The sequence below is a fragment of the Cololabis saira genome, chromosome 24 (genome assembly GCF_033807715.1).
Source record: "Cololabis saira isolate AMF1-May2022 chromosome 24, fColSai1.1, whole genome shotgun sequence".
In the NCBI taxonomy this organism is placed as follows: domain Eukaryota; kingdom Metazoa; phylum Chordata; class Actinopteri; order Beloniformes; family Belonidae; genus Cololabis; species Cololabis saira.
The window spans coordinates 8735151-8749407 of NC_084610.1; the positions used below are offsets into that span (position 1 = coordinate 8735151).

Sequence of the window (14257 nt, forward strand, 5' to 3'; positions counted from 1 at the left end):
TTGTGTGTGTTTAAAAGTGATGTGTGTTGTAAGTTAGGTTACTTCCGCTGAGCATTCATGGATGCTTGAAGCTGAAAGACCTTACCCAGCAACAAAAAAAACATCTACCGTATTTTCTGGACTATAAGCCGCTACCTTTTTCATAGGTTTTGAACCGTGCGGCTTATACAAAGGTGCGGCTATTCTGTGGATTTTTCTTCCACCACTAGGGGTGCTCTAACCAGAATTAGAATCAAAACTAAGACAAAATAAATGCAAAGAAGAATACGTTACTTCTTCTGTAGCAGATAGAAGTAGGTAGAAGCAGATTTCAAACATATAAATACAGTAGATAAATAAATACCGGTTATTTTCTCTTGGTTCTGTCCCGTTTTAATCAGCAAAGTTGCTGCCGTGTTAAAAGACACTGTTAGGAAAAGATCTATTTAGGTACAAACATGTACATCATTTACTGTTCAAAATCCTTCTGTACATGTAGTAAATATCTAATCTAACAACATAAATATCTGCAGCTTGCATATCTTTTTTTTTTTTTTTTTTTAAATAGAGCGGGTGCGGCTTGTATACAGGTGCGGCTTATAGTCCAGAAAATACGGTATTTTCTGATTGGCTGATTGGCTGGTAGCTGGAGACAGCTGCTCTGAGCCCATAGCGTACTTTGACTCGTTTGCAGGGGGCCTGTTGGAGCTACTGTGCGGTAAAGTTAATTTCTCAGCGTGAGAAATGCCACGTGTGTCAGCCACATCTTCATTTGAACCATCAGCCATTTTCTTGGGTTTCCCTTCTCGTCTAGACTGGATGGGTGGAGTCACGTGATCACACAGACACGTCTTAAAAGGGGAATGAAACTAGCCTATCAGCACACAGTCAAAACAGACAAAAAGATGTTCATTTTCTTTTATTTTTTTAATCACAACACCGAATTTACCGACATGGGAAAATTGACATCAGTCATTGCAGCGAATGTCGTTATCTCTATCGTTTATCGCCCAGGCCTAGTGTGGAGGTTAAGTGGCTAGTCCGGATGGCCGGGTCACCTCCGTTATGACGTCCACTGTCGCTCTGTGAGCACGTTTCTTCAACATCGCATCTTAAATGATCCAGTTGTCCCAACCGGCACCAACAAAAGTCCAGTTATCCAAATGCAGTGGAAGCTGACCTGTTGATTACCAGAGCCCCCTGTACCGGGGGCTCAAGTGATCTGAGAGCAGGTTGCTAAGTGAAGGTTAAAGTCCGTTGTGCTGCTTTAAAGCCCCAGCTGTTCACGGATTAGTCTAACTTTGTTGCCAACGGCACATTTTTGCACAAAAGGGGTTTTGAGAACAAACACGTCTGGAAACATTCTAGTTTGAATGACCCAGGTTCAACCAAGTGAAGGTACATTAGTTTTGACATAGTTAGTTCAAGGAAGCATCAAATTATCAGAGTTCAAATCTAACTTCAGTCCAGGGACACAGTCCAGAGTAATAAAGCTGACCAATCAGAGCCAGCGGGGCTGGAGATCAGCTGTATGAGATATGCAAAGCGAATAATGTTCTACAAGCCGCTTCACAGGAACGCTGACTGCTAAATCTTTAGATCTCATTTGATTACGTCTCAAAAGGGAACAATGACTTGAAATATTCAGGCTATTTCGAGCCCGTCGTGTCAAAAGGTGAGGTTATGTTTAAGCACTTTTCCGAGAGCAGGGTAATAAAAGGTTATAGGAGATCACGTCAGATGAGGAAGAGCTTTACATCTGATCGGGGGGAAGGGTCAGTTTACGATCTCTATGTTTAACTTGCAAATGGATTCATTTTTCCAGGTGGTTACAAACTTGTAAATCAGGTTGACATCTTTTTTTTTTTTCTTGTTCCCGTTTTTTCAGCCAATAATATGAATGGTGGACTGTTCATTTTATACAGGATATTTAAAAGAGGATTTCCTCCATCAAGCTTGCTGATGAGTTACCAGAATATCACATTAACTTCCACCTTAACTTCCATAAAAGTTTTAAAAGGGGAAATTTATTCAGTACAAGATAATTCATAGATTTTATTTCACTCCTTCAAAACTTCATAAAAATGGGCTTAATAGGAAATAAATTATGATGGAAGTATCAGAGTGAAAAAGGGACATTCTTGCATGTAATTTGAGGATGTAAACTAGTGTACCCGTTTTGGTAGACGGTACTGGAACAGGTGAGTAAATGGCTCGGTGTGGTGATACCTGTATCACCCAGACTGTGTTTGTTAGGAAATCAAATAGAAATGACAAATATACGTAAATAAGAACGGGGGATTTTAAAAGTTGGGATGGTAGCAGCTGCTCGAATGATTCTTAGAGTATGGAAGAGTACAGTCGCCCCAGATGTTAAACAATGGATGGAAATGATGTTCACAGTTGCATCATATAAAATTCACGTTGGCTGGAATTATCAATGATAAAAAATGCAGATCTGCAGGAAGCCTTTGTATATAGGATTGTATGCTGGATCTGTTGATGATGGTGCTAATGTTTGTTTTTGAATTTGACTGTTTTTTATGGGTGTATGAATAAATAAAAACAACTTTAAATGACAGAAAAAACTTCCATAAAAGTCATCTCTTGCATAACTGTATCTGAGCCATTTTACCAGCAATGCTAAAATAATTACTACTGTACCCAACGTTGGTTAAATATCTGGTGTCAAACCTGTAATATGCTCATATTTCCCCCTCTGCTTGAAACACATTCAACATAAAAACATAATCAGTTATTCTGCTGGTATTTATATCTTATATCCAAATCTGCATCTCCTAGACCTGCACTGCTCACGTGCCAGATACTCCCACCTGACATCTGCTCCCTGCACGAGCGTGCTGAGGTGTGTTGTATTTATATGTGTGAAAACCAAACCAGGAACCAGTCATTGTCTAAAAGCTGCAGCTGTGTTTTATCAGAGTATTAATAGTAAGTAATGGAAGTAGTTGTCAAATGATCCAACGCTTAACGTCTCCTCACTCACAGAAAAGCTACAGTTGCTTTAAATGATAATCAGAAAGATTCAATTGATGGGCTTCTTTCCTACCGGTGAGCTGGACCTGGGAGTTGTAGTTGCCGCTGCTGACCACGTCGGTGCTCGGCGTGTGGCACCAGTAGAAACCGGCGTCCTGCGACTTCGCCTCGGCGATCTTCAGCTCCGCCTCGTTGTCCTGGAGCCGCACCACCGAGATGTCGCCGGAGGCGATGCGCTTGCTGAACGACGCGTCCGAGTATCCCACGTCGAAGGTGGAGATTATTTTGGTCTTGGCGCCGTTCGGGTCCCTGGACATCTCCCATTCAAAATCCTGCAGAACAGAGCGGCGATGAGGATTTTCATGGTCACTTCGGCTTATAGCCATAGAAACAAACTGATGCATTTTGATACAGTGTGGCATGGCCCGTCAGTGGCAAAGATCTAAGCATTTGAATAAAAATCATATTTAAAACTTCAGCTGGAGTCTCAGCACTCAACTAGGGCTGGGCGATATATCGAGATTTTAATATATATATCGATATATTTTCAAACGCGATATGGTATGAGACAATATCGTTTATATCGATTTAAAAAAAAAATATATATATAGATTTTTTTTTTTTTTATGATTTTGATATAGATTATTTTGTGACAAATTGACTTGAATGTTTTATTTGAGATTTGCACAAATGTTTTGTTATTTGCACAACTGTCAACCTCAGTGGAAAAGTCTGCCTGTTACTGTCTACATTGTATTAATTGCACAGTGTATTTTAATTTAATTGTTATGCAGGAAAGGGATATTTGTTTTATTTTATTCAAGAAGCCTTTTTATTCTATATATGCAGGCAGTTTTTTTTATTTCATTTGTTTTATACATTTTGATATTGTGCAGACCTCTGTTAATAAATGTACCTGTGTGACATTTGGCACGAGGCTTTGTATTAAAACTGACTGTTTTTTTAAGGATTTGCCTCAGAAAAAAAATGAAGCTAACAGAGATGCTAGCTCTAATGCTTTGGGGGAAACCCCAATTATGGCACAGAAAAAATATCGATATATATCGAGTATCGCCATTCAGCTAGAAAATATCGAGATATGACTTTTGGTGCATATCGCCCAGCCCTACACTCAACCCCCCATAGTTCAATCAGAAGAGGAGAGAGGAACAAGTTAACCACAGGTAACCACAATTGATCAATATCTGAGCTCAGATCAGATCCAATCTGTATGGTTGCCATGGTAGCCCACACACACACACTGGTGTAAACAGACCAAAGTGAAGCATTTTAAGTGGTGGTGTTACTCGTATTGTTTGTCAGATGTTTACGGGAAGCAGCAGTGAAAATTTCAGCGTCCGTCTATGGACCGTTGTTGCTGTCGTGTCAAAGCTGTGGGACAAAACGGCACAAACACCGCCGTTTTTCTGCTTTAAAACTATCACTCAAGTCCCTCCTGTTGGTGTTAGGTTGCAAACGATGCAAAAGACTAAATCTAAATCCTATTAGAGCAGCCACATCATTCAGACGGACGTATCTTTGTGAATCTGATTGGAATTTAATATTAATCCATATCTGAACGCTGTCTGAATCAGATTTGGGGAAATAAAAGAAAAAAAATGGATTTCAGTGTGTTTTTTTGGGCATTTATAAATTAAAATTCAACTAAATCTATCTGGGTGGCTCCATTATCGTCACCCACTTCCTCGTATTCCAGGTTACGGGGTCTGCCGGTGCACATCTCAACTCTCTCTGGGTGAAAGGTCACAGGTCGGCTGCAGAGCCACATTTAGACGAACTGACAAGACTCAAACTGACTCAGTTTAGGGTCAAGAATTGGCCCGGGCCTAACCTACCACTCACGTTTCTGGACTGTGTCAAGAGGCCAGGGAAAAGTTACGCAAGCGTGGGAGGGGGCACCCCGACCCCACGCAGAACAGCCCCAGCTGGAGAATGAACCAGGAACCTTCCTCCTGGACGGTGACAAAAATACCAAGAAACATCATACCTGTTCACGCGGTCCACCGTATTCCCTGACATCACACCTGATGGAGACCGGCTGACCCTCCACCCTCACCAACGGACCAGGAGACACAGACACCACGCGGGCTGAACACCTACCTACAGGCACGGAGAGAAAATGACAAATATTACAGTCTGGAAAATGCTAATTGGTCACACTGGACGCTCCAGTCAGTCCATCACGTCAGTTTCTCCCAACCTGGGGTCCGGGCCCCCCTGGGGGGGCGCCAGAGATCAATGGTGGGGTGCAAAACTTTATCTGCTTTGAGGATATGCAGTTGTTAAAATTATATTTACACATGTTAAATAAATTTAAAAAAAATCATAATAAAACACCTAATGGAATACAGTAATACAAGTCTGTATAAACCCACTTAGAAATATATTTTGGTCATTTTAAAATACGTAAGTTATTTATCAGGATAAAAACTTAAAAATATATTATTATATCATTATTCAACATTAAATATACTACTACTCCGACAGGTTGTTAAAGAAAAAATTTTCAAAATTGTTGCTCTCATATTAAAAGGAGACATTTTTCAGAAATATTTTTATGTCCTTACAATTATTTTTTGTGCATATTTTATACATTGGTGACACAAAGGGAAGGTGAGAAAAACAAAGTACAGGGTAAACCAAAGAGAAATGTATCAAAAAAACATAATTAATGTTCATTTTTTTCAATTAAAGGTTTGTAACTAATAACTTTACTATTTTGCTGCCAGTACGTACGGGTCAGGGGCCCGGCTGTTCTTAGACACAAGTAGGGGGGGCTCCAAGGAAAAAAGGTTGGGAACCGCTGCATCACGTCACCGAAACCCAAACGCTGAACAGACTGATAGAGTACCAGGCTCACATGCCTCACTGATGAGGTTTCCTGATGGAAGCTCACATGGACGACTGTTGCAACATGCTTGACAGAAACCTAGAGCCACGAGCGGGGCAGGTCCTAACTTGAGGGAGGTATTGACGTAAATGACGGCACCAAAAGTGCCAAAATCTAAACCGCACTTTCCCCAAAGGTGGAAGTGGTGGACCATTACGTATGCAGGTTTCTGGAATCAGATGCTTCCACACCCAAATCAGTTCCCAGACTTTCCCAGTTTTTTTCTGGATATGGAAGGAGATCTTTATGCTTTTCCTTCTCCATCCATCACCTTTGATGCCATCATCTAATCTGATTTTGAGGGTTCAAACTAGGGATGGGCGGTATGGACTAAAAAATGTATCACGATAATTTCTGGCATTTATCCCGATAACGCTAAAAAAAAATACCAATTTAACGCTAAAAAAAAATACCAATTCAACTCCACCTTTGTAACTATAAATATATCTAGCTCTCAGATCTGCCATGTTTGTTACACAAAAACGCCATCAACTGGAATTTATCCTTCCTTCCTTCCTTCCTTCCTTCCTTCCTTCCTTCCTTCCTTCCTTCCTTCCTTCCTTCCTTCCTTCCTTCCTTCCTTCCTTCCTTCCTTCCTTCCTTCCTTCCTTCCTTCCTTCCTTCCTTCCTTCTGCTCTCTCCTTCCTTCTTCCCTTCCTCTTTTCTCCCTTCCTTCCTCCTTTCCTTGTGTTCTCCCTTCCTTCTCCCCCTTCCTTCCTTCCTTCCTTCCTTCCTTCCTTCCCTCCTTCCCTCGTGTTCTCCCTTCCTTCTCCCCTTTCCTTCCTTCCTGGCTCATTTCCTTCCTTCCCTCCTTCCTTCCTTCTGCTCTCTCCTTCCTTCTTCCCTTCCTCTTTCCTTCCTTCCTTCCTTCCTTCCTTCCTTCCTTCCTTCCTTCCTTCCTTCCTTCCTTCCTTCCCTTCCTTCCTTCTTTCCTCCTGCTCTCTCCTTCCTTCTTCCCTTCCTCTTTTCTTCCTTCCTTCCTTCCTTCCTTCCTTCCTTCCTTCCTCCTTCCTTCCTTCCTTCCTCCTTCCTTCTGCTCTCTCCTTCCTTCTTCCCTTCCTCTTTTCTCCCTTCCTTCCTCCTTTCCTTGTGTTCTCCCTTCCTTCCTTCCTTCCTTCCTTCCTTCCTTCCTTCCTTCCTTCCTTCCCTTGTGTTCTCCCTTCCTTCTCCCCTTTCCTTCCTTCCTGGCTCATTTCCTTCCTTCCTTCCTTCCTTCCTTCCTTCCTTCCTTCCTTCCTTCCTTCCTTCCTTCCTTCCTTCCTTCCTTCCTTCCTTCCTTCCTTCCTTCCTTCCTTCCTTCCTTCCTTCCTTCCTCCTTCCTTCTGCTCTCTCCTTCCTTCTTCCCTTCCTCTTTTCTCCCTTCCTTCCTCCTTTCCTTGTGTTCTCCCTTCCTTCCTTCCTTCCTTCCTTCCTTCCTTCCCTTGTGTTCTCCCTTCCTTCTCCCCTTTCCTTCCTTCCTGGCTCATTTCCTTCCTTCCCTCCTTCCTTCCTTCTGCTCTCTCCTTCCTTCCTTCCTTCCTTCCTTCCTTCCTTCCTTCCTTCCTTCCTTCCTTCCTCCTTCCTTCTGCTCTCTCCTTCCTTCTTCCCTTCCTCTTTTCTCCCTTCCTTCCTCCTTTCCTTGTGTTCTCCCTTCCTTCCTTCCTTCCTTCCTTCCTTCCCTTGTGTTCTCCCTTCCTTCTCCCCTTTCCTTCCTTCCTGGCTCATTTCCTTCCTTCCCTCCTTCCTTCCTTCTGCTCTCTCCTTCCTTCCTTCCTTCCTTCCTTCCTTCCTTCCTTCCTTCCTTCCTTCCTTCCTTCCTTCCTTCCTTCCTTCCTTCCTTCCTTCCTTCCTTCCTTCCTTCCTTCCTTCCTTCCTTCCTTCCTTCCTTCCTTCCTTCCTTCCTTCCTTCCTTCCTTCCTTCCTTCCTTCCTTCCTTCCTTCCTTCCCGTTGTGCGTGGATTTAACGCAGAACCATAAATCAGCTTTACACAAAAACGTCATCAAGGGGAATTTATCGTTTTTACCGCGAGATGACAAATTCTTATCGTGAGGAATTTTTTGACGGTTTATCGTGAACAGTAAAATATCGCCCATTCCTAGTTCAAACCCACATTTGTCTTGGGCTATTCCAGCCGGTTGGTCAGGGAGTTCCATGTACGTGGAACTGCTATCAGTTTTCTTCTGGAGCAAGACATTAATGAACTTGAGCAGATCTGATCACACTAATTCTTTCAAAGTCCAAGAAAAAAAATGTGTTGTGTTATAGCAGATGTCTGATCAGCTTGGGAGCAAGTGCTAGAAATAACAGCTACTCTGACTATGCGCAGAAACGAGGACTTGCCAGGGAGAAAAAACTCCCATTATGTTTCTTCTAATGAGAGAAATCCAGATTAGTGGAGGACTTTCCCGTTATCTAAATATCTCACTGTGAACTGAATCAAACATTTAAATGGTTTGGATTACACGCATGTGTTTTTAAGCAGCCCTCGGAAATTAAAACTTAATGTCGTCCTCAATTGTTCAGTGAAATATCTGATTTTTTAATTGCAAAACCAGATAATTCTTCAGCCTTAGAAGACTTGCATTAATGAAACCAGGAGCAGTGAGAAGGAGCACATTTCCTCTTCTTTACCTCTCAATACCTTTAGACCTGGAACTAAATCAGTTTAGGTGATAAAACGAGCCCCGTAGACAACCCTTGCACTCGTACGGCCCATCAATACTTGAGTTTTTTGGCAGCCGGCCCTGATGTTATTTGGGTCAAAGACGTGACGCTTACTTTTTCTGTCCGATGGAACTTTTTACCTAATAATAAACATAAAAATGAATAAAAAATATAACATGTATGTCTAATACGTTCCTTCTACATGTGCCCACTCTTATTTTATTTAAACATGTTGGTTATTGGTCATTTTCTGCCATCTGAAGTGTGAATACATCATGTGGGGTGACCGTCCGGCCTTGACTTCTGTTTGGACAACTGGTTTTAAATCACATTAAAACAATTTAAAAATAATGCTTGCCCTATTGGGCATACTTTCAAACTTGTTTTAGATTTATTGACAAAGTTATGGAACATTTGTACACACATTTCAATCATAATACACAAACTAATCTTGTCCGAATATGTTCATTGTCTGAATTATCATCTGGGGTGACCATGAAAAAAATACAATTGAGGGACTTTTATATTGACAATCATCTCAAAGAGGATGTTGCATCAGCCAGTTACTCTATGAGGGTCCCAGAGAGACAACCTGCAGGTCAGTAGTCTCTCTCTCCCTTACAAATAAATCCTCTTTCTAACTGCTGCAGTGTATACGTCACATTTTGATATCATGTGGGGTGACCACCCTAAAACTGTAAATAATTCGTTTTATTTGCAAATCTAGATTTTGAAGGTAAATTTGTTAGTGATATGTGGTGAGAAGTAGCTAGCTTAGATCATATAGCTAACTGTTAGCCTGTTATATTTGATTAAACTTGAAAGCATCATGTGGGGTGACCACCTGTCATGTGGGGTAACCAACAAATGGCAATTCTGTATCAAATTCAAAATTGAATGTCTATCAGTTTTGGTTCAAATATGAATTATTGGTATAGCATGCATAAGTGGATACACCTTGTACACATTTTAAATCAGTTTTATGAATTTTAGAGTAAGTAAGAGGGTGACACTGCCATTATGGATAGAATGTATTTAAAAATGGTTTTTAATGGTTTTTTCTGGTTGGTAGAGGATGGCAATGCCCAGGACTGTCACTTAGGTAGGAGCACGGGGTGGTAAAAATGGGGGAAAAAACGGGATAAAAAAAATGAGGAAGAAAAAAAAATGTTTTTAAAAAAGTGAAAGGAAACATGTGTCTATCTTTCTTGAAAAGTTAATTTAATTACTAATACTTATTAAAATATACATTTTGTTATGGAAATCTATTCATTTTGAGATAAATTACGGTCGCCCCAAATGAGGCCTTATACGTCTTTGACCCACTTGTGTGGATCTGCTGAATGTGGGCTTTTTTTCCTGCCTCGTAAATAACAAGACAATGAAATAACCTACTGAATGTTTCAGTTTTCCATTTCTGTCAGAAGCGAGCAATTATTTATGTCGTCTTTAGCTTCAGACGAGATAAAGCAAAGCTGCTTCTGTTTGACATATTGGTCTCCAGAGAAACCAGCAGGCCACAGTGCGATTCTGACAGTGAAAGAAAATCGTAAAACTCTTGGTGGGCTATGTCAAACAAACACCGAACCACACACTGTACTGAAACGTCAGGCTGCAGGACTTTCCGCACCACTGCATCTACAGCACACAATCCCTTAAACTTCTGCCCTGAAGTTAAAAGTTTTTTTTTTAGACATGAAGTCAATTCAAATCATCATCAACATGTCACATCACTATTTTTTACAGATGTGATCAGATGTGAGATCTGAGGGTTTCCAGGTTCTGTTTCAGTTCAGTTTGGATACGGCAACGAGGCTTGATGTTCAACTGAGGAATTTATGGAAAATAAAACCACCTGCAGAACTGAGTGTGTTTCAGCGACGGAGGTTTGGGTGAGGACCACCCATCACCGGAGGGTAGACCCACATCATCTGCTGGGCTAAACCCAGCTGGGCCCCATGCGTGAAGATCCTAATCCAAACCAGGCTCAGGACATTGTTTTCTCTTCACAGTTTTCCTTTTCATGGCAATCCATCAGGATTGATGATCTGACTCATCCTCCAGGACCAGTGTGGGTGGGAGACCCAACCAGGGGCAGCTGCTGCCAACAACATGTCTACCAGGGGCCATTTGGGCACATACTCTCCTCCCAAAGCATTATTAAGTGACAATTCAATCTGGTACGGATGCCTCCTGGACGCCTCCCTCGGGAGGGGTTTCTGGCAGGTCCAGAGGCCCAGGCGAGACCCAAAATGAGAGTATGGCTGGGGAACGTCTTGGTATTCCCCAGAAGAGTTTAAGGAGATGGCCAGGGAGGGGGAAGTCTTTACTGATTTATTACTCAGCATGTGCAAAGCATCTTCTGGATGCATAGTCAATGTGGATCTGAACTAGACCATATATCGAGATTTTAATATATATTGATATATTTTCAAACGCGATATGGTACGAGACAATATCGTTTATATCGATATAGCTTTTTTTTATGATTTTGATATAGCTTATTTTGTGACAAATTGACTTGAATGTTTTATTTGAGATTTGCACAAATGTTTTGTTATTTGCACAACTGTCAACTTCAGTGGAAAAGTCTGCCTGTTACTGTCTACATTGTATTAATTGCACAGTGTATTTTAATTTAATTGTTATGCAGGAAAGGGAAATTTGTTTTATTTTATTCAAGAAGCAATTTTATTCTATATATGCAGGCAGTTTATTTTTATTTCATTTGTTTTATACATTTTGATATTGTGCAGACCTCTGTTAATAAAGGTACTAGGGCTGTTCGATTAATCGATTTTAAATCGTAATCGCGATTATGTAATTAGAACGATGTTAAAACGTGAAACTCGTAAAATCGATTTTTCACTTCCTTTTTTTTTTTTTTTTTTTTTAAATTGGAAATATAACTTACTGTATGTTTACAAGTGCTGATTTGCTGATTTTTTTTTCAGAGATAAAACTTTATATTTTATTATATTTTTTAAAACTTTTTTTCAACTTATTTTACAGAGTTTTGCACTTTATTCATTCATTTTGGGGCAAATGTTCAATAAAAAAACAGCATATTTGAAATCATTTCTTTGCCTTTTGTCAATTCACAAAATAATCGTAATCGAATATCGGATTTTGAGAGAAAAAAAATCGAGATTTTATTTTTGGGCAAAATCGAACAGCCCTAAAAGGTACCTGTGTGACATTTGGCACGAGGCTTTGTTTTATTAAAACTGACTGTTTTTTTAAGGGTTTGCCTCAGAAAAAAATGAAGCTAACAGAGATGCTATGCTATAATGCTTTGGGGGAAACCCCAATTATGTCACATAAAAAATATCGATATATATCGAGTATCGCCATTCAGCTAGAAAATATTGAGATATGACTTTTGGTCCATATCGCCCAGCCCTAATCTGAGCATATCATTGCACTTTTCCCAACAATCAAGTAAAACTAGTTTAGACTTTTAGTCGTTGATGGATGCTCTTCCATCAGAAGCTCATTGAAGCTTAACGAGGTATGTTTTTGCATTTTTTCCTGTTTATCAATAAGAGTCAGTCAAAATGTTTCCACTTGTTTCCTCCAACGCTTCCTACTTTACCCCATTATGACATGATGCAATATACAGTATGTGTTCCTTTACTTTTCAGGACAGAGAAAGCATTCCAAGCCTTGCTGAAAATGAAAGCATGCATGAGTTTATGCCTCTAGTGATGCATTCAAATTTTATTGTAAAATTGCCTGTTCCTGGAACAGAACAGTCCGGTGGTAACATTAAAGCTAAATAAGTAAATACGTCTAACCAAGATGTTTCTTCCTCTTTCGAGTCTGATGGTGTGTGAGTGATGTGCTAGCCACCGCAGACATGAGACGCAGCAGGGGCCATGTCGGGGCTCAGACTGGGTCAGCACTGTCTGCAGTCTCAGTGTGCAACCAGAAATACATATAGAACACGGTTTCTGTTTTATATGGAGCGTGACAGTTGGACTGAGTTAAGGGATATTATTTGCAGAAAATAGCTACTTTCCCATCTGTACCATTAGATACACACATACGCCTACAGGAATACACACCGCATGGGTGCTGGTGACATTTGATCATCTTGCACTGCACTAATTTGAGCCAAGTCCCCGGAACACAGGGGAGGCCCCTGTAGGACTCGCTGTTGTGCACATAAACATATGGCATGTTCAGGGCTCAGGTAGGGCGGTAGACAAGCCCTGCTGCGTCAAAGTGGGAAAAACCGGATTAACTACTGGTCTCAAACATTAATCATGAGGGCCAGGCCATTTCGATTCAAAACTGAGTCATAGGACCAAACTGGTCTCAAGGGAAGTGCAATAATCTTGACTAAGACAACAAAAATATAAAAACAAAAAAAAGATAACACTGAAAGAATATACAAATGTGAGATATTTCATGGAGGCATGTCATTTTCTTGGAAGTTAGGCACTTTTAATCTCAATCTCTCAATTTTAAAGAATAAAAAGTCAGTCACGTGACTTAATAGTTATCAAAGCAAACCAAAGACATTACTCATTTCAAATTAATAAGTAAATCTAAAGACATTTGTAGATGTGATAAAGGATAGTGAAAATGTAAGAAAAACAGTCTCACAGTGGTATATTAACCTTTCAGTTTCGTTTGGGCAGTTAAATTAAGGGGGAATATGTGACATCTTGCCCTCCCCGGGATTGATTACCGTACCTAATTCCATTCACTGACTTGACATTTTCATATTCTTTAATCGCAATCACAGACAGCCAACTCTGAGACTTGAGAAGCAAATGTATTTCAGTATTTTGGACCCAATCTTCAACTCGGCGTTATAAAACCTACAACCTGATACCGATAAAACACTAAAATAGCAACTTTTTGAATCATTTCACTCATGAAGTCAACGACTTCCATCATTAAAACCCACCGCGGATTGAAGGGGATAGCACGCCGCACCAGTGGGGAAAAGTTAAAAAATGCCTCAAAAATTAATGAGGTATGACTATTTAGTTTAGGCCGAATTATCTAGTGGACGTAAATGATTCTAAAAATCTCTTTAGTGATCTTTTACACGGCGTGTGTGTCTACGAGTCAATACGAAAATATTAAATCGGCAGATTTGAAAACGGGGGTTTCGCCCCATTCTAGCAGAATGCCATCCATCGGAGTTAATTAGTAATCAATCATGCAGGGATACGTCCCTTACCGAGAATTAAAAGACCAAAGGCGAGTGTGAGGAGAAGATGATCCATGTCTCCTCTGTTAGTCCACTCTGGTGGGTTTCCCCCCCTCTTTAAATCCCCAATCTGGTCCCTTTTGTCCGGGGTTGGGGGTAAATCCGTAAATCCAGTCCTCTCCCGCCGCTGTGGGGCAATCCAATAATAAAAGTCCGGGCTCCGTGCAGCCCGACCCGAGCTGCAACCTGGTCCCGAATGTAGTCCCGGGGGGAGAGTTGTTTCCACGCAGCAACACTGGCACGGCCGGAGCGTTAATGCATGTGCTGGTGTGGGAACCAGTTGCAGAAATTCACTGACTGAGAGGGAGAGGCTGATTGAGAGGGAGAGAGAGGGAGAGGGAGAGAGATACCGGCCGGAAGTTAGGTGTCGGTCTGGAGGAGGAGTGGAGGAAACGGGGAGGTCCCAGGTGGAGACAGACCTCCATCCTGCTGCAGGCGTTAAAGGCTGGATTATGCTTCTGCGTTAAATCGACGCAGAGCCTACGCCGTAGGGTACAGC

General features: G+C 41.1%; 1 protein-coding gene across 1 annotated transcript in view; it reads right to left on the reverse strand.

Annotated features, from left to right (window-relative positions):
* Nucleotides 1–14056, reverse strand: part of LOC133424893 (prostaglandin F2 receptor negative regulator-like) — a 99177-nt gene extending 85121 nt beyond the window's left edge. Inside the window, 3 exon segments of the mRNA XM_061715462.1 lie at nucleotides 3050–3308; nucleotides 4985–5097; nucleotides 13729–14056. Of these exon segments, the coding sequence (XP_061571446.1) occupies nucleotides 3050–3308; nucleotides 4985–5097; nucleotides 13729–13774 (418 nt within the window). The 5' untranslated portion in view covers nucleotides 13775–14056.
* Between the last annotated feature and the right edge of the window lie 201 nt (nucleotides 14057–14257).